The sequence below is a fragment of the Pieris napi genome, chromosome 10, assembly GCF_905475465.1.
Source record: "Pieris napi chromosome 10, ilPieNapi1.2, whole genome shotgun sequence".
NCBI lineage: Eukaryota > Metazoa > Arthropoda > Insecta > Lepidoptera > Pieridae > Pieris > Pieris napi.
In genome coordinates, this window is record NC_062243.1 from 1,952,979 (window position 1) to 1,977,898 (window position 24,920).

Genomic DNA, 24,920 nt, shown 5'->3' on the forward strand with positions numbered 1-24,920 from the left:
TTACATTGAGTATTACTCACTTTTAAATGTATTTTATATCTTTCGTGATAAAATTAATTCCTCAGTACCTACTTTATAGTTTTTAGACGCTAATTACATTTTAGAATGTAAATAGCGTCTAAAAACGTCCAACAACCAGAAATTAATTTCACATTTCTTGAGGATTTTTTAGTTTTGAATCAATTTAAACTGAACATTTGTAAAGAGGATTATATTGTCATTATGAAAATTTTAATAATCGCATTTTTTTCCTCTGCGAGGATGTAGTGTATGTGAGAATTTAAGAAATAACAAAAAATTCAAATTTATTTATTGAACATTACAATTCGACAGTAAAAGGTAATACATTAATATTGTTAAATATCTATGAAATATTTAAAATAAATAATCTAAAATATCAAATGCTTAAATCACAAACACAAAAGTAAAGCCAATACATTCGGCAATATTCTTGCAACACTGTTACTTGTAACTTCACCCATAATCGTTTTTTCGTAGGGTTTTAGATATGGCAAGTATTTTAGCACCATGTTTAACATAGGCCCTCTATCTAAGGTTCTATTCCGTTCTATTTCCGCTTGAAGCTCTTCTGGAGTCATGATATTTTGTTTGCTTCTATTTATTGAAGTTTTGTTTGGTGGCAGTGTTCTTAGTTCGCGTCGGACCTGAGGTGAAATAAATAGTTTAATAATGTGCCCATGGAGCTGCAAGCATTATTTTTTTAGATTTTATTTGGTTACCCGAGTATACACATCTAATACTTTGTAACACATTTAAACAAATTCATTAGGAACATAATTTATGAATTTGGACATCCGCAACGTTTTGCATTGGATTTCAAAAGAGAATTCGTCTTAGTATTACTAAGTACTAAGCCGAATTGTTATGCCAATAATTAACAAAACAAAATACAACCTTTCCAACTGTTGAAACTGGACCAGCTAGACTGTTCTCCATCCTATCTAGCGCTTCTTGTAGTTGTCTAAAGGTTTCAGCTGCGCACAAAAAAGTAAAGTTATTTAAAACGGTTAATTATGTTATTTATTTAGAATCTTTAAAACAATATATTTGCTTAAATTTAGGCTTAAAAATAAAACATTACAAATAAAAAGAAATTAAGTTGAATTTAATTTTATGACGTAATTTTTTTTTATCACTGCACAACACCGCACTTACGATCCGCAAGATAGTCGTCTAAATCATCATGTTTCGTTGTTTGGTTTGAAAATACCGTTGTATTTGGAAGTATTATCTGATTCAATCTTGTCATATTTAATGGATTAGATGTATTTGTTTCAAGTTTAAAGGATCCATCTTTATCATTGCTTCTTAAATCTTCGGTGTCATCTGTAAAATGAGTATCAGCTTAAATCGAGCTCTTTGTTTAACGTTCTTTATAACTTTAATATCAGTTTTTATACTTTTAAGTGTTATATCATTTGTTACAGTGTCATAAATTTTCTCCACATCCAAATACTCCAGATCAGCATAAAGTTCGTTGAACTTTGTCGTTTCTTCAACTTGGACATCTGTAACACGGTTTCAACCTTAGAAAGAACATCCATTGTTATTACGTCACTATTTTAACAACTTACTTTTTAAGTTCTTAGATGTATTTTGATCTTCCAAGTCTTCTAAATCAAACGATTTGTATCGTCCTAACATTCGAACTTTTTTCTTCTCCTCTATTTTTTTAGTTACCCCATTTTCTAATTCCACATTAAAGGAATGTGTTGATTTTTCATTAACTTGCTCTTCTAGTTCGAAATCTTCGATTATATCTTTTGTGTGTACGAAATCTTTATACATATCAGTTGGATTTAAACTCAAATTAGATATAGCTACTTTCTTTAAGTAATACTCGTCGAACAGTCCAATATGATCATGTGTATCATTGGTTTCTACTTCAAGTACTGTGTTTAGCAATAAATGCTCTTCAGCGCTGTGTTTATTATATTTATCATCTGAATCATTCAAATTGTTCTCTGAAATAAAACTCATTTACTGAAACTATAGTATTTTCTGAAGAATTCTAAAACGAGTTACGTTGACCAGTATGGTCATAACATATTGAATAATTAAGAATATAGTAGCAACGTACGAAAACTGCAAAGCCCTGGTACATGAGTATCAGGTCTTGATCGTGGCGGACAGATGGAGGCAGGTCGTCCAAGAGTCCACAAGGCACGAAAGGATACCGGACCACGCGGCGCAAAGTTACATACAAGCCGTTCCACACTGCGTAAACGGCCACGCCAAGGTGCCTAAAACAATTGTAAAAAAGGTTGTGACAAATTGTTAACATGCTCACACATAGGTGCCCCTGTGTGTGGATGACGACAGCTCTTCCGTGGTACATTTTTAATAAAATATAGCTAATACTACAAGAAGCAAGTAAAATTTATTTAATCAAATACTAATTACCATGAATCGACTTCTCCCACATCCAACCATATATGTTCGAGACCAAACTAATTGTGCAAAATCTCCGTAATATTGGCTCGATCTTACAGGTCTGAAAGTAAATAAAATATAATTCAGAGTACACAAGCCCCAGCATGATTATCGTAGAATTTATATAAATTTGTTTAAAACTGTATTATTGCACTGAAATGTTTTAATAATAAATTTCTAATGGTCGCTTATGCTACTGTACGGTATGTAAATATTTTTTGGATCTATATTTTATTTTCATGTATTGGGTACGATTTTCTCAAGGATTTATTAAATCTGATACGCCTTAAACAAGTGGTAATATATCTAATACGATATGCAATTGTAATGTACAAGCTGATGAAAATACTAACGGTACATAAGAAGTAAAGTTGCCTTCATATGATATTCTTTGCATATACCAAATGTCGACCATTGTTTCAGGGCGGAGTCCTGGCGCTTCGCCTACTATTGAGGCAACGCATTGTCCTACGGTTGTTGAGTCTGTAAGTTTTATGCTTTAGACAATATAAGCGATAGACAAATATCTAAATACCTTAGTAAAATATCAGTATAAGACTAGACTTAGATAACGAAATCCAAAAATGCCTTAAATTTTTGTCCTGCTTTTTCAAAACCTAAATCAGTCCCATTAGAGCATTTTAAATATGTATATTCAAATATTTTTTAAGTTTTGTTTACTTCTGTTAAAATATTGGAAGACTAACTTGGTACATCTTGAATACGTTTAATAAAAAGTAAACAATCTCTAAATGCGACAGGCCAAAAAAATATATACATTCTGGTAATGGGTACTTTGGGAAGTGAAGTTTCACAAATCATTGTAGCGTACTTCAACATGGTAAAATGTACATACACAGATCGCGGCAAAGGTCGTGCTCCTCTAGTTGTTCCGGAGGTCTACACTGATCTGCCCAGAGTTGCGCTTCGCGGGCTAGTTCTTCAACCCATCGCTATAATAATATAGAAAAAACAGTTGCTTCTGTAATTCTAATATTGAATGAGATTGTGGTTTTTCGCACACTGAACATTCAGCGCCTTTAAAATGTTCCATTCCCAGCAATATTAATACTATTAGATTTTTATTTTATTAAAATATTGTTACGCTTAGTGCTTTACAAAGCCAGCCTTCTACATGAAAATGCAAGCATTATTTGCAATAAACATAACACTTTAATGCCTTGTTAAAAATGCAAGCAATACAGTCCTCTAACAATATACTAATATTGTAAATCTAAAATCTTTGTTTAATTAATGATTGCGTTTATCTTTGACTTAAAAAGTCTTTCCTTTGGATATTTTATCCATTCATTGAGGATCGCAACATCACGCTAAAACCAAACAAAATTGACTGAAACTGCGGGGCTAGTTTTAATGTTATTACCAATTTTAACATATCGGCGGCGGGTGGCCAGTCGTTATATCCCAAAGCAACATCGCTTCTACGTCTATTTAATCTCGCAAGAATTCGGGATTTGTCCTCGTGTGACAGTGGTGCGTGTATATAACCCATACATGACAATCCAGGACTCTGATAAATGTTTTTTTTAATTTTATATCACTGACGTTAGTAAGTATAAAATTATAATGGCGGAAACACATTATTAAAACGCCACGCGACCCGATGCAGCGCGACGCGTGTTGAGTCGAATCAAATTGTAGGTACTATTTTCTTGTATATGTCCTTTTTAATAAAAACGTGTATTTCCTCAAATTGTGTTTTAGTAACCCGAAAGTACATATGAAATCTTCCATCACCTTGAAGTAAGTCTGCATGTAGAGTATGATATTCACTCTTTTGATTTATTTCATGTACCCAGTAACGCCTAGTCATTATTTTTTTCTTAAGTCGTTTAAGTTTGCAAACCCCAAATTTGCATCAAATATTCTTCAAAATCTTCATCTGACTCGTTATTTATTAAACCCATAGCACAATCAGCACACGACAATACACCTTCACTATTGTCATCTAAATGACTTCTGAATTTGCAAGCGTGTCGTGGTGTCGCGTGTTGGTAATGTGCACGATGGACATCGGGTGTCGACACGTTGCGTCGCGTGGCGTTTTAATGTGTTTCCGCCTTTAAAAGTATAAAATATTGGTCTTACTGAGAATCTACAGAATGTATGTTGGTCCGTATGCCCACACATCCGTGCACCACAGTAATTAACGGACCCAGGTAACGTCAAAATTTGTAAACTAAACATTAGCACTGCCAGCCATCTCATTTTAGAATTTTGATTTACATTTTAAAAAATCTTGCAATACCTTGATAGTGTCATCAAGTGTCATCAAGCATGACAATCGCAAGAATTGCGGCCACAGAAGATGAATGACTGTCTATTGAATACAAATCATTTTAGATATACAAATACTTATTTGTGAGTGTGGAGAAGATATTGGTGACCTCGACCATATTTTCTTTTCTTGTTGACCGCACCTCAATTGAACCACCTGAATTCCTTACAATTACTACATGTTCCGTTTCCAAATCTCCTGCCTTTTGCTTTTAGTCTAGTCGACAAGTTGAAAATGGAACAAAATAGAGATACTGCTCTTAAAATTATGTGCGATAGCTCAATCGAACCGGAATGACGCCTAGAAAAATGTGCTAAAAGCGTGTATTAGCACATAAAAAATTGCAAAAGTTATAGACAATTAAAGATGAAAAAAAAATGGCATTTAGTTTTTTGCCAATATTTAATAAACTATTAATATTTAAGAAATTTCAAATAAAGATTCTGAAAGAAGAGGAAATTTCCAATAAAAAACTCCTAACTCTCGGAACTCTATCTCCATTATTTATAACTTTAATTTAACGCTGAAAATAGGTCTGCGGGTGACATTTTTAGGATTCGCACGTGGCGTCAAAAGCGACTACGGCACATTAATTAATTTATTTAAGGTATTGAATATTTTTTTTTAAATTTGAAAAAATTATGGTGTGTTCTGAACACTATAATCAATTTATTCCCGTTGAAAATTTTACTTAAAGTTAATTTTTCAACAAGTTAAATAATTGTTAACAAACGAAATTTTCTCGAACGACCGTCTTAATTGTAAGTGAAAAAAAATGTTTAAATAATGGTCGTAAAAATATTTCGCTTCGTAGAGCCTTTCTTACATACATACTTAACAAGATCGTGCCATAAAAGTTAAAAAAATATTTATACTTTGTTTATAACATTTTTTTTACTTAAACAAAAACTTAAAAATCCATGTAATGTTGTTAAAAAAAATTTTTTTTTTCTAAATCATCATATAATCGTTTTTTTATTAATACAAGATATTTATTGATTTGCAAAAAAAAAATTCCCGCCATTTGTTGATAAATTTTTTTTTAACAAATTGAATAAATAAATATTTTTTAAAAAAAATTTAACACAACTTTATTACATTAAAAATTTTATGATTTTTAAAAAAATTTTTTTTCCTAAATAACAATTTTTTATTCTTTATAATCGTTTTTTTTAATTTTCTATTGTTTAAATAATTAGTTAAAAAATTTTTTTTTTCTAAAAGTCATAATTGACAGTCCTCTATAAAGTAACAGAAAAAAATTTTTTTTTAATCAACAATTCTATTGTTTATTAACTTACCAAGTTGTTATAAACAAATATTCAACTTTTTTTTATTTTTTTTCTAAAACTTCTAAAATTAACAAAAACAACCATATATAACAAAGTATAGAAAAAAAAAAATTTTAATTTTAAATAAAAGTAATATTCATGATAATCAAAAAATTTACAAAAAAATTTTTTCTAAACTTTGTTATATATGGTTGTTTTTGTTAATTTTAGAAGTTTTAGAAAAAAAATAAAAAAAAGTTGAATATTTGTTTATAACAACTTGGTAAGTTAATAAACAATAGAATTGTTGATTAAAAAAAAATTTTTTTCTGTTACTTTATAGAGGACTGTCAATTATGACTTTTAGAAAAAAAAATTTTTTTAACTAATTATTTAAACAATAGAAAATTAAAAAAAACGATTATAAACAATTAAAAATTGTTATTTAGGAAAAAAAATTTTTTTAAAAATCATAAAATTTTTAATGTAATAAAGTTGTGTTAAATTTTTTTTTAAAAATATTTATTTATTCAATTTGTTAAAAAAAAATTTATCAACAAATGGCGGGAATTTTTTTTTTTGCAAATCAATAAATATCTTGTATTAATAAAAAAACGATTATATGATGATTTAGAAAAAAAAAAATTTTTTTAACAACATTACATGGATTTTTAAGTTTTTGTTTAAGTAAAAAAAATGTTATAAACAAAGTATAAATATTTTTTTAACTTTTATGGCACGATCTTGTTAAGTATGTATGTAAGAAAGGCTCTACGAAGCGAAATATTTTTACGACCATTATTTAAACATTTTTTTTCACTTACAATTAAGACGGTCGTTCGAGAAAATTTCGTTTGTTAACAATTATTTAACTTGTTGAAAAATTAACTTTAAGTAAAATTTTCAACGGGAATAAATTGATTATAGTGTTCAGAACACACCATAATTTTTTCAAATTTAAAAAAAAATATTCAATACCTTAAATAAATTAATTAATGTGCCGTAGTCGCTTTTGACGCCACGCGCGAATCCTAAAAATGTCACCCGCAGACCTATTTTCAGCGTTAAATTAAAGTTATAAATAATGGAGATAGAGTTCCGAGAGTTAGGAGTTTTTTATTGGAAATTTCCTCTTCTTTCAGAATCTTTATTTGAAATTTCTTAAATATTAATAGTTTATTAAATATTGGCAAAAAACTAAATGCCATTTTTTTTTCATCTTTAATTGTCTATAACTTTTGCAATTTTTTATGTGCTAATACACGCTTTTAGCACATTTTTCTAGGCGTCATTCCGGTTCCAATGAGCTATCGCACATAATTTTAAGAGCAGTATCTCTATTTTGTTCCATTTTCAACTTGTCGACTAGACTATTTATCCTTTATTGTATTATAATATATCATCTTTCATAATCAATAAAAAAGGGTGCGTGTACCTACTTATGTACGCGCGTAAGTTATACTTCTTTGGCTTTCTTTATTTTTTTAAATATTAAATAATTAATAATAAATATTTAACGTTAATAATTTAATAATATTTAATATTTAGTGTATTATTCAATTATTAATTAATATTGATAATTATTATTATTTTATTTATTTAATAACTAGGTATGTTTTATAACCTTTTAACTAAGTAACAATAGGTCTTTGTTAAAAAGCATTGCTAAATTTCTTTGAAAAATAATTAAAACTCCTTTATTTGTTTAAAAGGTACTACAAAGGTCATTATAGTCATTCAAAATTCTTGGCATAGCTGCTAACTTCACGCATATTCTATTTGTTTTTAACTAGATTATCCCTTTGATTCCTTTTGATGTCTTTGTTTATTTTTTCTCGCGTGTAGTTTCCCAACATTTTACTTGAAAGTGGCATAAAGTTAAAACTATTGCCATAAAAAAAATCCTTTTAAATTTCTCACATATTCAGTAGGATTTTACTTGTTTAATTCCCTGCAAAGCTTCGAATAGCTGTATTTTTTCATTCTTATGACCAATGTAGGCAACATTTAAGTTCAGATTATATTATATTAAATATTTATTATCCTTTTTTTGTATTATCTATCGTACTTCACATTCACCGTTTTCTTTACTGGCGTTTAGAATAGTAGTGATAAGGATAAGCCTATGTAAATGTTTTTAATAATTAATATCAAGTGTATGATTGTAAATAAAAATGAATTGCAAAATATGTTGGTAAGCACAAAACTCGAACTTCCTTTATAAATAAAAATTGTACATGCTCCTAAATTGATGAAATTTTGTTTGTATTCAAGTGGATACAGGAATGAATTCTTAGCTTCAATTTTTATTTTAAGACGTGTACCGGGTCTATCGGGTCCACTAGTAATAACAAATAATTCTGAACAAATAAGAATAATTTTTACATAAAGATAGGAAATCTATTTTGATAAATAAAATCCATTTATTGATTAAAATTTATTAAAGAATAACAGTTGTTTTACAAAGTGCTGTTAGTAAAAACACAGATTATAAAATTTATACACGATCTTGGACTTTGCTAGTTTATTTATACAATAATAATATACCTTAAATTAAAAAATATATATTTCACCCTAAAACAATTATTATACTTATTTTGTTTATTACAATAGTGTCGAATGGCCCCAAAACAATTATAAATAAAATTTAAGAAAAAAAAACAAATATATTCATTAATGCACTTTTGACAACATTTATAAGTTGCCATATTTCAAAAGAATATTTTAATAATTACTATTAAAATAAATTGCTTTTACGTATTTTTAAATAAACATCGTATACTTAAATTTATTAAATAAAAACTTAAATTTAGAAAATATTTTCTTCCCGTGTATCACAATTGTCATAAAAATATAATCGTTTAAAATAATGTATTGAAAATATAGTTAGTACATAAACAATTTAATACACAAGAAATTATTTTTTATCGTAGTCCTGCTCCGTGGGCAAATAGTACATGGAGTCAATGAAATGTTTTGTAATATCTGAAACCAGACTGCGATCCGAGATGCCCTGGGCGACGCCGTAAATGGCCATCTGCGAATTGAAATTTATTAGTTTGTTAAATAAGTATGTATGTGAGAATCAAGATACTGTATAGGTCTGTTATCTAAAGCTGGCGGCTTCAACACATTTACACTTTGTGATTGTGTAGTGTCTGTGAATAAGCGCGAGGCGTGACGTCACACTGAATATGCATCATGAAAAGACTGTCCGTCTCTCTCGCGCTCGGTCAAGCTTATGAGTATAAAAGAGACAGTTATTGTTTTGCTTTTGCTACTGTTTATAAATACATGTTGATCTTTTTTCTCGTTATTATTTTGTCTGTGATTGTTTACTTATTTGGTTGGAAGTTAGAATACTTAGAAAAAAATGTCTTATGAAATAATTGGTTCCGGCAGAACATTAACAGGACAATCTCTTGAAATAGTGTACAATGTTTTTAATTATTTTAAGCATCGTAATAAAAACAGTTTAATGAAAGAATTCTTAGTGAAGTACGCAATCCAAATAATATATCATATCCAGAAAAAAACACAAAACCCAACCCACCCAACCTTACTAAAACCAGAGTAGACTAAATATAGCTTGGCAAAAAAAGGCATATTTTTAAACATACTGTATAGTGAAATTGCATTAGTGTGAGTACTGTGAACGCGCCAGCTTTCGATAACCGACTTATATCTAATATTATAGAGGTAAACTTTGTGAGGTTAGGGGCCGTTCAAGTATTACGTAAGCACTATATTCTCTGATTTTAATTATTTACTTTTTTACCCATACCCACATCTATGCTTGAAAACGAAATGCATTATCGAGGATTCCTAGAAAAAATTAATACGTTTATGCACTATATTTTTTGCTTACTTTTGCTGGGCTGAAGAGCGGGGGGGATAAATTGCAGTAAATCTGCTTACGTAATACTTGAACGGCTTATATGGGATCATCTCCGTAAGCCACGATACTTCTGACTGTCATTTTTATTTTATTTATTGAGAAAGATTTATAGCTAACTTATTAACTAAATAAAAAGTTCTTTTTACGCCATTAAACAAATCTTTAATGGATTAATAACAATAAAATCATTGTAATCCAATTAGATATCTACCAAAGAAGCAATAAACTAACTAAACATTAGTTTAGGAACACTTAGTATCATACACTTATAAAAATTTAACACTACACAAAAATCAACAGTAAAATTCCGTCAAGTCTCCATAATCGTCGAGCACGCATGGGGAATATCATAAATGTGGATGAATCGAGAAAGGTATGTAGACCGTATTAAATGGAGACTTTTTGCTGTTGTCACACATTATGCTGTACATACATTAAAGTATATAATTTTTGTAAATAAAATTACACGTAAACATTAGTTCGAACAACTACGTCGGTTTTTCCCTACATACTTTATATGTGTAAAGTGTTTTGTGTGAATATTATAGTTAATACGTTGTGGTTTATGACATTTTCCTTTGAATAATTGTAATGTAAAGGGAGGGCAAAACTTGCTGAGTTTCTTGCCCGTTCTTCTCAGAACAAGGCCTCCTGGTAGTTTTGCGAACGGAGGGCGTAGTCCTGCTCTTTCGTGAATTTTGTAAACGTTGCTGACATTCATAAGCATGCTCTAAGAAGCATCTAAATTGAATAAACGTATTTTGATTTTGATTTTGAATAATGGTAAATATTACCTTTCCTTCGACAGGAGCATCGCCAGCCTTCAAGCACTCCGCTGCAACTACGCGAGTATCATTGACAAAGCGTTCCGCCACGCCTTCTGCTGTGTGGGCGTGGGTCACACAGATGTGGATCCTAGGCGGAACAAATACATATTAACTTAATTTTATTTCTTACTAGCTCCCCCGCGCACTTCGTTTCGCCTTAACATGATTTTTTACTAAACCTTTTTAATACATACATAAAGACCGTTCGCTTTTCCAGTATAAAAACCTAAGTACTAAAGAAAAAAACTCGTACTTTTCCAATTTTTATCTCCATAAAATACCTTCCATAAATTTCAAGGAGTAAATTTAAAAAAAACTGTACTGAAGTTTGTCCTGCCGTCTACGTGTTTTGAGCTTAGCAACATATTTTGCGCACGGGTCTCGCGAGGAATTGCGTCCCGGCTCGCCCATGAATATTGTAAACAAAAATATTACACATGTAGCCGGGGCGTCTTTCGCGAGACGTGTGATGTGAAAAAGTCCCTGGACGCAATGGCAGGGGAGTAGAAAAGTGATATATTAAAAAAAAATATATATTTTGCGATTCATTTTTATTTAAGATTTTTAGTGCATATAAAACAGAAACAAGAAAAATATTGCTAATGTATCAATATGTTTTTTAATTAACTCTAAATTTGATATATGTAGTATTTAACCAAAATGGAAAACTTTGAAAAGGAAATGATTTTTCCAACTTAAGCCAAATTTTTCATTGATGCTCTGTTCATAGCGATCGTATGACGTTGTTATGTAGTCTAGTTTTATGTTGATAATGAATGTTTTACATTGAATTTAATTTAAAAAGTTTCAGTAAAAGTCAAGTTCCCTTTATTATTATAGAAAGCAACAATGTGCAGAAATTGCAACCATTTTAATAACATTTTTATAAGTTCTTGAAACTAATAATATGTAATAAAATTCACCTTTCGCCCAAATTAAAAGCGAGTTCAAAGTGTCTCATAACTAAGACATCATAATAATCCAATTCAAATAAATTATTAATGAAATATCTCTCTGAATACATATATTATATCTATATATTGACGTTCATATAACATTAGATATTCAATAATTAATAGTTATTTATCGAGAATAATACTAGAGTAGTGGTGGCCTAGTGGATGTCATCCCTGTCGTAGGTTTGAGCCCCGGCTGTGCACCAATGGACGTTCTATGTGCGTGTTCAACATTCGCTCAAATGGTGAAAACATACACCGGCTTGCCTTAGACCCAAATTGCCTATATTGGCAAATTATCACGAAACAGATACAGAAATTTGAGGCCCAGACCTAAAAAGTTATGTAAATTTTGATTTAAAAATGAATATTAATTGAAACACCAACTTACCCAGACGGAAATTGTAGTGCATTCAAACTCCACCCCTTTTTGTGTAACAAATCGGCCATTTTGAATATATCGAATTGCTTCGAGCCGAATGCGATGACGGTAGTCGCAGGTTTTCCGAATATGAAGATACCCTTTATCTTTCGGAGTCTGTGGCAATAAAAATGTATACGTTTTACAGGAGACAACGAACAGGCCTATGTGTATGTGGCCTATAGGCCTATAAAGTGTTAACCTTTAATGGACATCGGCAACGGGTAAGGAAAACTTGGTGAAGAACAAAAAGCCGATCATCATGCTATCAAAGAAATATCAAAAGCAATTCAGAATTCTGAGCGCTATCGGTTTTTGAGTGACCATTAACGCTTAATGAACGACTCTGAACTTAGGATTAAGTTATTTATCCCAACAAACATGCAATGTTATAAGTTTGTTGATATTTGTATTAGTCGGTTGATGCAATAAATTGACTAAGTTGATTTTTAGTTTTTTACTTTACTATGGTTGCCTGGAAGTGATCACTCATTAGCGATAAGGCCGCCCGTTGCATCCCTTATATCTGGTTTTGTATAAATGTAACAAAGTGTAAATAAATAAATAAACACTGATTTTCCCTAAAGGAGCGTTCAAGTATTACGTCACTCAATTTTTGAAGAATATTGTTTCCCCCCCCCCCCATATAACGCGCCGTAACGTTTATCTGTACCCAATAGTAAAACGTTTCGTGACCCAGTGACTCTTTATACCTAAAAGTTACCATCGTGTGGTGTAAAGTACTGGAAAGTCGAAAATAATATTAACAATAACACGTAATTCAATCCCCGGACCGCATTGTAACGTTTTACAAAAGGAACCCCCCCCCCCCCCCTCCAAAATTCGTTACGTAATACTTTAACGCTCCATAATATTGGAAGACTTAAAAACATATTAATAAACACTTACTCCTCAAGTATATAGTTCGTCGTCTGCAATATCTCCCTCGTCATTTCAACGTACCGATTCTTCCCGATATACATCATACTAGCCCAACAGGCCGCGATCGAACCACCGGCACGGCTGCCTAAAATAGGGCAGAAAAAAAAACAATCATACCACGAGTAATATTACTAGCACAGAACATCACTAGAGTAACAAGAAAACCAGCAGCTGTTCTCTGATAAAATTCTTATTTACTACGTGTCTTATTTACAAAATATATACTGTGTAAACTCCATTTACCGAAACACTCCGTAAAGCGTCGATTTCACTCGGCTTTGGCTGGTTTAGCTTGTCTTCCATACAATGTTACAATCTACATAGCATTACACCCATCCTCAATAACGACAATTAAATAATAAAAAGTACTTTTAAGTTGCCGAAATTAGTTAAAACTCCGGTACTGTGTACGTTCTTTTGCCGCTGTATTGTCTTAGCCCGTAAAACTCGACTGTCGGTATCATACGTATCGAATATTTTAAGAAATCCGTTCTTTTGTTTACAAATTGGGATTGCTTGACACGTGCTTTATTACAAAGATGCCTCAATATCGCAAGATATGAATAAAACAAGTAAAAAATACAATACGCAATAGCGTTTAAATAAGACTTGGTTTAATGTAATTACTAACACTAGTCTAAATAAACTTTTTCTTTATCTAATACAGATTTTTCTTCTATTTAACGACAACTTTTTGTAACGTCAAAATTTGCACAGTCCCTTGAGTGTCGTTATATAGAGTTTGTTACACTGTAGTTTTATTTATCACAATGTGTACTGTCGAAGCAGGTATATACAGATTACAAAGGTAATTTAGCAGCGATCTCGATCATCTTTCGGCAAAGACTACAGTATCTTTATCTGTTATAATTATTAAATTAGCTATAATAACGAAATAAATATAGTAACGTTTTTCCATATACTTTCCCGCTTATCTGTCTGTCACAGCGTAAGTATAAAAAATGACGATTTGAGAGCAATAAATATTTTTTAATGTTGGCAACACTCAACATCTTTGGACTCCATCGCTCCTATATCGTCGACTAGTGTGCATTATTATAACTTATTTAAAAGTCAAATGGGGCAAAATATTAATTAAGAAAAAATATTAAAAAGAAGCCGTGTTTTAGTTAGTTGTATGGGTTAGATTCAAAGTCTTAGCTCTAATTAGTACGTGTTCAGTTCTCAAAATCGTATTGGTTTTTGACATACGAGAGACATAGTGTGAATGCGCGATTCCTCATCAGATTCTTGCGTAATATGTTATAATTTATTATTAATAATTAAAAAAAAATTAAACAACATAATTGAATGAAACTGTCTCACTGTTTTCTAAATTGGAATATAGTCCAACATTCATATCTACATGTTTAATTTCCGATAACTTGGCGGACAAACACACATTTAGCACACGTTCTTGGAAACAAAGATACTAAAAAAACATAGATACAATATAAATATAGGTTAGGTTAGGTTAAAATTAAGTTTTAACTGGTTAAAAGAATCTTTACCATTAACAGTGGGCGAGCCATAGACGCCTCCGGGCCAATCAGTAGTGACCGTGTACTGACCATGCCTGTACTCTTCATGACGATAGAGTACCACTGACGTTCCTTTAGGCGCGAACCCGTACTGGAATCAAAGTACACCAACGTTTATGTTTATATATTTTCTTTAAATTTGAATAATATCAACTAAAACCGCCATTGTCTGACGCATCTATCTCTTTCTCGGTTCCCTGGACCAGCTCCGGGCGCGCAAAGCCAAATTTTATAGAAATTTTAATGAGAATGGCCGGTGTGTACTCCCCCAACAAATGGCCATAGAACTTGTTATTTATTCAATAGTTAAACCAAACTATAAATTAATCTAAAAAGGAATATGAAATACTAGGTTTTTAGTATTAAAATTTACAACAATCAACAATCATAGAATAGTCTGTGATTGCACTAAATAAAGACTATGTAAATAAGAAACGGCGTGACATTTACATAATTCTTATTAGCTATGCGTCATTATTCACAGAGTATATAGTTTTATTGGAACGAAGTTCCTTATCGCGCGTTGTGAAAGGGGGCTAGACGAAAAAAATTCTTACGAAAAGTTGTCACGACACTTTTTTTGTCTATTGTAATACACCGGTTCTCGTCCGATCACCGAAGTTAAGCAACGTCGGGCGAGGTCAGTACTTGGATGGGTGACCGCCTGAGAACACCTCGTGATGTTGGTTTTTTTTTTTTTTTTTTCGTCGTAAGATTGGTGTCGAGAAAATCTATCATACTGTTATGATACCAATTAACATATAAATTAATCGAAAGGAATTTCGTTCCATCCGGGTGTCCCTTGACACCTCTAAAGTTTTTTTATTTCTTATTTATAATACTGATTACTGTCAAACTATAACGTAACATACAAAGGTAATTGAGAACTGCAGAGACCTCAAAGTCTGCGACGGTCCGCACAGACTACAGTGTTTATCTTCTATATAAACTTGTCAGTTGTCAAAACAAATCTGTGAGTAGGCAGTTATAGTTTGAAATATTAGTTTCCCATAGAGCAATAAAAAATTCACAGAAAAAGAATCCAACCAATATCCTAGATGAATCCTACCTTGAGTCATGATAAATATATAATGAATCACGGTCGCTCATTATCCTTTAATATTTAAATTTAATTTATATATCAACGAAACATATCTATAGAGTTCTATGTTTTTTAAAGTTTATTTATATGCTATTTTTAATATTCGCATGAGTTAAGAATTCTTAAATAACATACCTTATGTGTATCAGCAGACATACTAGCGACACCTGGTAGCCGGAAATCAAAATCGGGAACCGGATATCCGGCATCCGGCATGAAACACGCCACGAAACCGCCAAGACACGCGTCTACGTGTAAGGGAATCTCGTACTCTAAGGCTATGTTGGATAGAGCTCGGATGTCATCCATTGTACCGTAGGGGAAGTTAGGTGCTGACCCTACAATCTGAAATAGATCAATACAGAGTAAGAATTCCAATATAACAATATATGGGAAATGAAACAGGAAATGTCCTGAAAAATAATACCCATATTGCCATAGTCTATGGTAACATCACGCCAATGAAGACGGCTGAATAATACGTGCAGATAAAATCTGTGCTGCCACAATGCGGTACCAAAAACAAATCTATACCAGCGCCCCTAACGGAAAATAATGTAACTATATTACCAACCACTAATAATTTGTCCATATAAAGTCGAGTTTGCTGTTTAAATCGCAATATTAATTATTAATATGAATCAAGAAATTCTATATCTAAAGCTGCGTCATGTAGACTGCTACATAAACGTTTCCAATAAAGTTGGTCCTTAGATCCGAACTAAGCAACATTCATTGCTATGCGGAATACAGCACAGGTAATACTCTTTATACTGGCCAGGCAGGTATTTCTCGGGCAGTTGTCGACGAGTACCAAAACAAATTTGTGCCTGAAGTCTAAACTATGTGGAGTCTCCGACTAGGGTAGACTCCAAATCGAGAATCACAAGTTTGCGCGTTATCCGCTAAAATCCCCCTTTGTCACTAGTCCTTTCTTCGAAGACACTCTCCTTAGAGCCTCAGCTAGCATTGGAATACTAAGCGTTGACATATCGAATGACGTTCAATTTCAGACGTCCGAACGGTTATATAAAGAAACGAAAATATACGGAAGCTTTGAAAGGCTCTCAAAAAGTTCGAGGAATATTCGTAAACGTCACGGTATTTTCGCTCAGATAAAAACAATGTTAAGACTTGAAAATTGTCCCCCTGACCAAAACACTGTGTAGCTACTTAAAGCAAAGCAGATTTTTAAGAGACTAAAAGAAGCTGGTGAGGAGTGTTGGCCTAGTCTCTTCAGCGTACGACTCTCATCCCTGAGGTCGTAGGTTCCATCCCCGGCTGTGCACCAATGGACTTTCTATGTGCGCATTTAACATTCGCTCGAACGGTAGGAAAACATCGTGAGGAAACCGGCTTGCCGTGGACCCAAAAAGTCAACGGCGTACATCAGGCACAGATCACCTACTTGCCTATTAGATTACTAGATGATCATGAACCAGATACAGAAATATGAGACCCAGACCTAAGGGTTGTAGCGCCATTGATTTATTTATTTTAAAAAGAAGCTGGTAGGCGGAAAAATAGTTACTTCATGACACGAGAAAATTTTACGTGAGAAGATTACTACTGCGTAATAATAATATTACTGTATACTATATTAAAAAAAATCTTAATATCTACGTCAACTTACCAAACAAGTCCTGCGTCCAATGGCCTTCTTGACAGCGTCGATGTCAACTGTCAAAGTGTCAGGATTGACAGGCACAGTGACAACCGAAATGCCTAAATATTGCGCGGCCTTGTCAAAGGCGGTGTGAGCCGTCGTGGCAAGTACCATTTGAGGATTGCTTATGCCCTTGTTGTATGCGCGATCCCTGAACGCCTTGCACGCCATCATTATTGACTCTGTACCACCGGTTGTAACCTAATACAATAGTTTAACATGAGTTAACTTTTTTTTTAATTAAAAAAAAGACCCGGGCAGAGTTCGCGAGTGCCGGTACGCTTTGAAGACCCGTAAATCGAAATGGTTCAGAAATACTTGCAAGTTGCACCCTGACAGTGCGTTCCGACCTCGTTTTTGTCAAACATAAAACTCTGGGTATAAAATGCATAACCCAAAAACGTGTGTCAACAGAAAAGACCGAAGTTATCAATGGAATGGACACAGGAATTTATGCAATAAAATAGTAGATGCATAATAAAATTAATAAAAAAAAATATATTCTAAAGAATAGCTTACAATCTAAAGACCACAGATGAATGATAGAAAATAGACTGAATGTTGGTGCAATCCATAGATAAAATTACTTTTACACAAAACTAACAAATTAAAAGAAAGTTAAAAGTGATTGTTTCTTCAAATGAAAAGTACTTATTGTTGTACTTAAAGTATGTAATATTGGCAATTCAGATTTACTTTAATGAGATATTTTTAAAGTTAATGTAAATTAACTTGGCTGTAAATAACTAATAAATTAAACATTTGAACTTCAATAATTAACCGTTAATTTAAATAATCTATATATATAAAAGAAAGTCGTGTTTGTTACAACACTTATAACTCGAGAACGGCTGGACCGATTGCCATGGTTTTTGATTTGTTGGATTTGTTTCCGTCCCGAATAGCAGAAAAGGCAATAAAATATCGGATAAGTTATCGAATAACAATAAATAAATTAATTAATTTTACGAATGCAAAAACCATATGATGCCATCTGTTGACAAAACTACGCATCATTTTACGTCGAATTCGTGTCAGTTCAAGAAATTCCGATCTTGAGGTGAATGAGGAGATGCATAACCATGCTTTGATCCTGATCAAAAGATGTTGGATATCAGAAAGTGCTTAACATGCAGTATCGCCATATTGACGCTAGAGAGAAGATGCCTAATGTGTAAAACTGCCATTCTTCTTTCGCAATGGCATGCAGTAAAACATTTCTGTATTTGCAAAAGAGTTGTATTAATGTAATACTTAACATTAATGAAATCCTAAAATAAGTTAAATTAAAGTAACAACGATATTATAAGGTTGTAGGGCGGAACGAAGTTAGCCAGGTCAGCTAGTAATAAATAATTACCGTGCCGCAGCACTTGTCATCTCCGTGGAATAAATTGATCGCCATTCTAACAATTTCAGCTTCCATCTTATTAATACCCGGGAACACATCAGCGTGTAGAGGATTAGTATAGGCCGTTAGCGCATACGCGTCACACGCTACACGATAAATGTCATCATTCGTGTGATATACGGCACCTGATACGTGGCCGCCCTTCCAGTCGTAGGAACCTAAAATATATCAAATGACATTTTTATTTTGTATCTACCCTCATATCAGTATACCACCACAGACCCATACATAGAGGTGATCCATATTTTTAGTCTGTTGTACAGATTTTTTTACGGGCGTATTTGTATAGTAAATATGTTTTTATTGTTTGTAATTCTTCCTAGAAAGATATTAGAGCGACTTATGGCCATGTAAAATATCTTTTCAGAATCCCTATTAAATGCGCTAAGGTCACTTTTCGGTAGAGAAATTTTTTTTCAGTGGGGTCCGAAGTAACCAAAAAGTTATGATTTATATCGTATAACTTAATATTATCTTCAATACACTCAGTAAACAACTATAAATAGTATGTCCAACGCAAGAACCCATCCGTACCAATCTAGTGGATATTATGAAAAAGATACAGGATGTAGATTTTTTCGAATTTTAATAAGAAATAGTGAAATAAGTCAATTTTCTTACAAAAACGCAAAATAAATTATAACTCTGCAGGGGTTGAGCTTAGGGACCTCCCGTAGAACAATTTTTTGCAGCGGATGACCTCATCTATCCCCTATTTGCGTTTGATCCACGACTTTTTGGCCACCCTGTATTATAAATTCTAGCATCGACTGCAGTTTCACCTGTATAGATTTCGTGTATTATTACAAGACTTTTGCGAACTCTCTTTAAACATCTGCTAAATTTAATTTATATCCAAATAATATGCTTACACCCTGAGGAATCACACATTCTATTGTATAAATCTAATGGTATAAATATTGTTTCACCAGAAAACTGACCAAGGACTCCAGGTCAATTAATTAATAAGACAAAAAATCAAGTCTATTGTGTAGCAATTTTCAATCAGCATCTCGCGGACCCAAAGATATTTGATTTTATATTTTAAGTTATACTTCTTTAGGCGCGGTATGAAAAATTGATGAGAGTGAAATTTTACGATGCGCGTGCACCGTGACACAAAATTAACAGAATGAAGTTAGTGGCGCATGTTGGCACGCACGCCGCCTCTGTTCACTGTGTATTTATATTTATAATATTTATCAACATGCTTTGAGTTTCTACATTTAAAACACGTGTTTTCATTATACAAGTGCGAATTTTATATGTGCGTCTGAATTATAATCAGAAGTGTTTTAAATTGAATATTTAAATCAATACTAATTAATATGAGAAAATAAATATAAATATAATATTAATAAATATTTATTTATTTAATTTTTCCAATGTAAACTTAACTTTATTGACTATTATGACTCCATTTCCAATCTTTGATTATTTAATTGTTATTAATTATTTGCATGCAATCAAGAACTATTTTTAATAATGCCAAAGAAGTATAACTTCTTACGCGCGTACATAATACACGCACCCTTTTTTTTTCGCCACCTCGACGCATGGCGTTCCATAACACAGCGCTTTTACTTTTTGTGGTGCCTGCTGCCAGAGGTATTTCCAAACCGACACGACTTAGGGGCTCTCAAGAAAAGAGCGTACCATTCCCTGAAATGTCGGCAACGGACCCGCTAGCCCCAGGTATTGCAGGTGTAGTGACCAGCCAGCTCGTTTTCCTAATCTAATATATAAAATTCTCGTGTCACAGTTTTCGTTGCCATACTCCTCCGAAACGGCTCGACCGATTCTCATGAAATTTTGTGTGCTTATTGGGTATGTCTGAGAATCGGACATCTATTTTTCATCCCCCTAAATGTTAAGGGTAGTCCACCCCTAAATATTTTTTTTTTATTTTTAGATATTTTTTCTGTTTTTATTTTTTTATGATACAGCATTAAAAGATACATACAACCCCTAACTTTCACCCTTCTACGATCAACCCCTATTTTTTATTACACATGATATACATGGCAAAACGACGTTTGTCGGGTCAGCTAGTGTTCCATAAAAAAAAGTCGTAGCTTGTGTCACTCTTCTCTTTCACTTCTCTACAATAATACTAAGAATCTTTTCAACTGACCTAGGCTCAAGTGATCCCTTATTTCTTCTACAACACGTTCTGAAGGCAGACCGTTCTCCGGGAGCTTCCTATTAACATTGACACCAGCAAGTCTCTTTGCCACATCTTTGCGAAAGTCCGCCTTGATTTCATTCATTTTCTCTTCAATTTTTCGACGTACAATTGGTACACGACGGAGCCATCGAAAGAACTCTTTCCTTAGCCTTGTGGTAGGACCTGATGGAAAAAAATCTGTTAGAAATTGGCCAAATATGATAGACAAATTATTGTATATATCGCTTGGTCTAGGGAACAAAGTCGAAAAGCTAAATCTATTTTTTTACTTCCGGTAATGCTATTATTACTAGGATACTAAGGTTGTACATCACATATGCAAATATGTATGTATAAAAAAAATGTGCGTGTACTAGTGTACACACGTTAGAAGTGAAAATTCTTTATGACCTTATTTTTCGAAAAATTATCTATATGCAACTTTACAGAAATTGGTTAAATAAAGTTAAATTAGATAAAGTTTAACAAAAGGCTTTTAATATCACAGACTTGAATACAAATAATACAATTACTTATTTAATTTTACCTTATTACCACTAAAGATTATTACAGAATTCCATAAATTGTAATAGAATTTTTAGTATCATTGTTATAGTTATTATAAATTTTTGTTATTAATGGTTTAGAATCTCTTTGAATCAACCGTGGTAGGGACAAGAAAAAGACGCGCGTAACGGTCAAATGTGACGCGTAACCGAAACATGTGACCCGTAACCGAAAAATGTGACGCGTAACGAAAAAATGTTAAGTACACTAAATTTTTTCCAACCCCGATAAAGAAGTTTCACTTGCAAAACTAAAGCTATTTTTTTCCTCTTTCCATTTCAACATTGTTGGTATGTATTTAGCGTAAATAGTTAAAACATAAATAAATGTACGTTAAAGTAATTTATCTAATTAGACTGAATAGGAATAGCGTCTTACGATTGTTTCACTGTTTAAACATAATTACTGACGACACAGTGACCGCACTTTACGACGGCAGATTTCGACGAATGTCTAGAACGTAATAATTTATTACCACTCTTCGCGGAAATATTATAACCTTGGTGAAACAGATATATTGTAACCATTCTTTATTTGTTTTTAAACTTATTAACTTTTATGATTATTTGGTAGAATTACAAACTAAACTCAAACCATCTTTATGGTTTTTGTGCTCTATTTTAGGAACATAAAATTATTCTCGTGTTATTTTATAATAACATGTTTTGCAAAAAACCCACGTCAAAAAAACATTAAAACAGTCGGAATAGTGGTTACGACATTGTTGACATTTCCTGTCATTCTGTTATTGAAAATTGTGTAGTGAACACATGTAAAATACACTGAAAATAAACATGGACCGTTTTACTCCCCAAGAACGTGGAATAATCGTGTCAATGTTCTCACGGAATGATTCATCAGTGATAACAACCAGCACCGATTGGTCGGACAATCCGACGCTTTGCCACACGCCTTGAAGCAACTGGCTCAACATTGGATAGAGTCTATCCGATAGACCTAAGTGCACCCTGCAGCGCACGGGAACATCTTTAAGTCTTTCACCAAAATACGCTGCAGGGTCCGTCTGGAAATGCCCAACTGCGTGGCACGAGGCGACCTCGCAAGTCAACAAACATCAACGAGGCGACCTCGTTGATGTTTCTGGACACTCTTCCACAACTTCGCGCACAACATCGATATTTTCAGCTAAACGGCCTGTTCTTGGTCTCCAAGACTTATATTAATTACTTAATATTTGATAGTAAAACAAAAATAACAACCAACACAAATTCGCCACTTATGTTGCCTAAATGTATATATCTTTTGTATTTGACTTTCAATTTGAGATTGACCAGGATTTTCGATCAAGAATTCAATCAAATTAAAACCCAAAACATATTCCGAAGTTCCCCATAAATAAAATTACCTAATGCTATTACTATCTAACATTATACCATGTTAATGTGTAATGTAAAGTATGTTAGCATTTGTTTGTAAATAAAACAGGAAATTTTCTACATACAAATTGAATGATATCACATATCATCTCGATACAAATTACAAGGAAAAATTCAATGTAATTCATCATGACTTTGCAATATTCATGCGAGTCACAGAATTGCTCAGCCTTAGTCAAACAATTGTGCAAATGATCTTAGAAGATAGATATTGAAACTGGTCATAACTGGTTTAGGACAAAAACAAAACAGCCTTGAGGAGAAACTAACATACAACATATTTTGCAGTGGCCTCTTTCATTTTCATTTAATATATGAAATAGAATTTTAGATTAAAGTTTGATTCTGATTATATCAACAATTTTTTTTGCTACTTTATCATGGGTTACTAAATCATGATTTATTTTCATCACAAGATAATTAGTTAGCACCTCGGAGCAATTCTTTAATTAATCTAAGTGTTCAAACTCCAGCTCCAGTCGATTTTACTTTCAGCAACATAAAATAAAGCACTGTAAGGAAATAGACATGTCTAAGACAATGATTACCTATTAGCATAAAAATGCATATAACGGATACATTCAAACAATTGAGGATTTGTTATATAATTTTAACTACAGGAGTAGATTTCCCTAAACCAAACTCTATCTTCTTAATAAATCTTTACTCATGTTTTGACTGATTTTATCTTTAATATACAGTAATAATTTCATTGCATATTTAGTTGTAAGTATACAAATTTATTATCTTATCCACTAATAATAATGTAACTAGATTGATATAAATTGTTATCAATAATTAGAACATAATTACATAGACAAAAATCATCATACATTTTGACATGAAATATTATTGGATACTGAAATCATTTTGTAAAACTCATTCTATTATACATCTTTTGTCTAAAAATGTTACCAAAGTTAGTTATTATTACCAAATGTGCTAAATACATATAAGTCTAGTTAAATGTCTAAAACATATTTAGTCTAAAATTAATATTGTTTTGCAGTAAAATTAGTGATATAGACAAAATATGTAGAATTTAAGCCTTTGTTAGAAAAATCTTAGGTGGCAAGAATAATAAAATACTTACTTTCTTTTGCATTGTAAAGACTGTGAGCCCAAACAAGGGCCAAAACAGAAGAGGCTGTCATTGTTACAATTTGCCATGCCTCTCTCCCATCAAAAAATTTATTAATGGCTTTCAATGGCTGTGGTCGCTCACTCATTTCTGAAATGCATATATAATAACTGCCTACACAAGCTGTTACATATTACTGTATTATAAATTATATTACATGTTAAGGATTTGTTCCTCAGATGGATGACTCAACTCATGTTATGTCAAATAAGATATCCTATGGAAAGAATGGTTTTAAAATTAATTTCATTTGGGGCCTATCAATCTAACTTTATTCTAAAACAACTGTTCAGAAATTGCAAGGCTAATATATTATAAAATATAGGTACTTACTAGTTTTTGTTTTGGATTATTTGAGGAAACTTGGGCTTATCACAAAATAATAGAATCTTTAACATTAATAAAACAGCGAACTGTTAATCATAGTAATAAGATAAGGTAAAAATTATTGCAACAGTAATTAGTGCTCAACCAGTAAGAACGATGTAATAATGAATAATTAGCAAACACTATTTGAAAAATATTTTTATGTCTGAAGGTCGGACTAATTGCAATAAAATTCTATAATATATATTATGTACGAAAATAAAACTTTTTCGGGGTATTTAACTAATAGATTAACAAAAAACTGAAAACATATAAGAGATATTAGAGTTATTTAATAAAATTTATCTTTGTTTTTATCTCCATTCTCCTCCAATAATAATACTTGATAGCAAATTGTAATAACAATAAAAAAAACGAACAACCGACAGCGATACCGATTGGCCGTTGGCGCTTGCCGAGGTCCCGAGGCGAAACTTCAGAAATTTTGTTTTACTATCAATTGTCATATCCAAGCAGGGTTCACAACCGTACGA

The 24,920-nt window shown here is 32.2% G+C and overlaps 1 protein-coding gene and 1 pseudogene across 5 annotated transcripts; one reads left to right on the forward strand and one right to left on the reverse strand.

Annotated features, from left to right (window-relative positions):
* Positions 1-293: 293 nt before the first annotated feature.
* Positions 294-24,875, reverse strand: LOC125052958 (sphingosine-1-phosphate lyase). Of its 5 annotated transcripts, XM_047654070.1 has the most exons (20): positions 24,394-24,875; positions 24,218-24,277; positions 24,013-24,150; positions 20,928-21,138; positions 18,738-18,951; positions 17,345-17,578; positions 15,847-16,056; positions 14,580-14,700; positions 13,036-13,153; positions 12,097-12,243; positions 10,717-10,837; positions 3,311-3,407; positions 2,808-2,937; positions 2,425-2,515; positions 2,102-2,264; positions 1,596-1,985; positions 1,422-1,529; positions 1,177-1,347; positions 916-995; positions 294-665 (listed from the first exon to the last, which is right to left on the reverse strand). In XM_047654070.1, the coding sequence occupies exons 3-20, from the start codon at positions 24,146-24,148 to the stop codon at positions 411-413; spliced, it is 2,997 nt and encodes a 998-aa protein (XP_047510026.1). In that variant the 5' UTR covers positions 24,149-24,150; positions 24,218-24,277; positions 24,394-24,875; the 3' UTR covers positions 294-410. The 5 variants fall into 5 exon arrangements, with proteins under 5 accessions (XP_047510026.1, XP_047510025.1, XP_047510024.1 ...); XM_047654069.1 differs by lacking the exon at positions 24,218-24,277 and having other exon boundaries at positions 18,738-18,946; positions 20,923-21,138; XM_047654068.1 differs by lacking the exon at positions 24,218-24,277 and having other exon boundaries at positions 24,394-24,874.
* LOC125053441 lies at positions 15,180-15,298 on the forward strand (annotated as a pseudogene).
* Positions 24,876-24,920: the final 45 nt, after the last annotated feature.

Coding starts and splice junctions, on each gene's coding strand:
- LOC125052958 (XM_047654069.1), bottom strand. CDS start 24,148: ATGAGTGAGCGACCACAGCCATTGAAAGCCATTAATAAATTTTTTGAT. Junction 3,408..10,716: donor ATGCTCCTGTCGAAGGAAAG/GTAATATTTACC, acceptor ATATTATTATAG/CGATGGGTTGAAGAACTAGC. Junction 2,516..2,807: donor AACTTTACTTCTTATGTACC/GTTAGTATTTTC, acceptor ATTTACTTTCAG/ACCTGTAAGATCGAGCCAAT.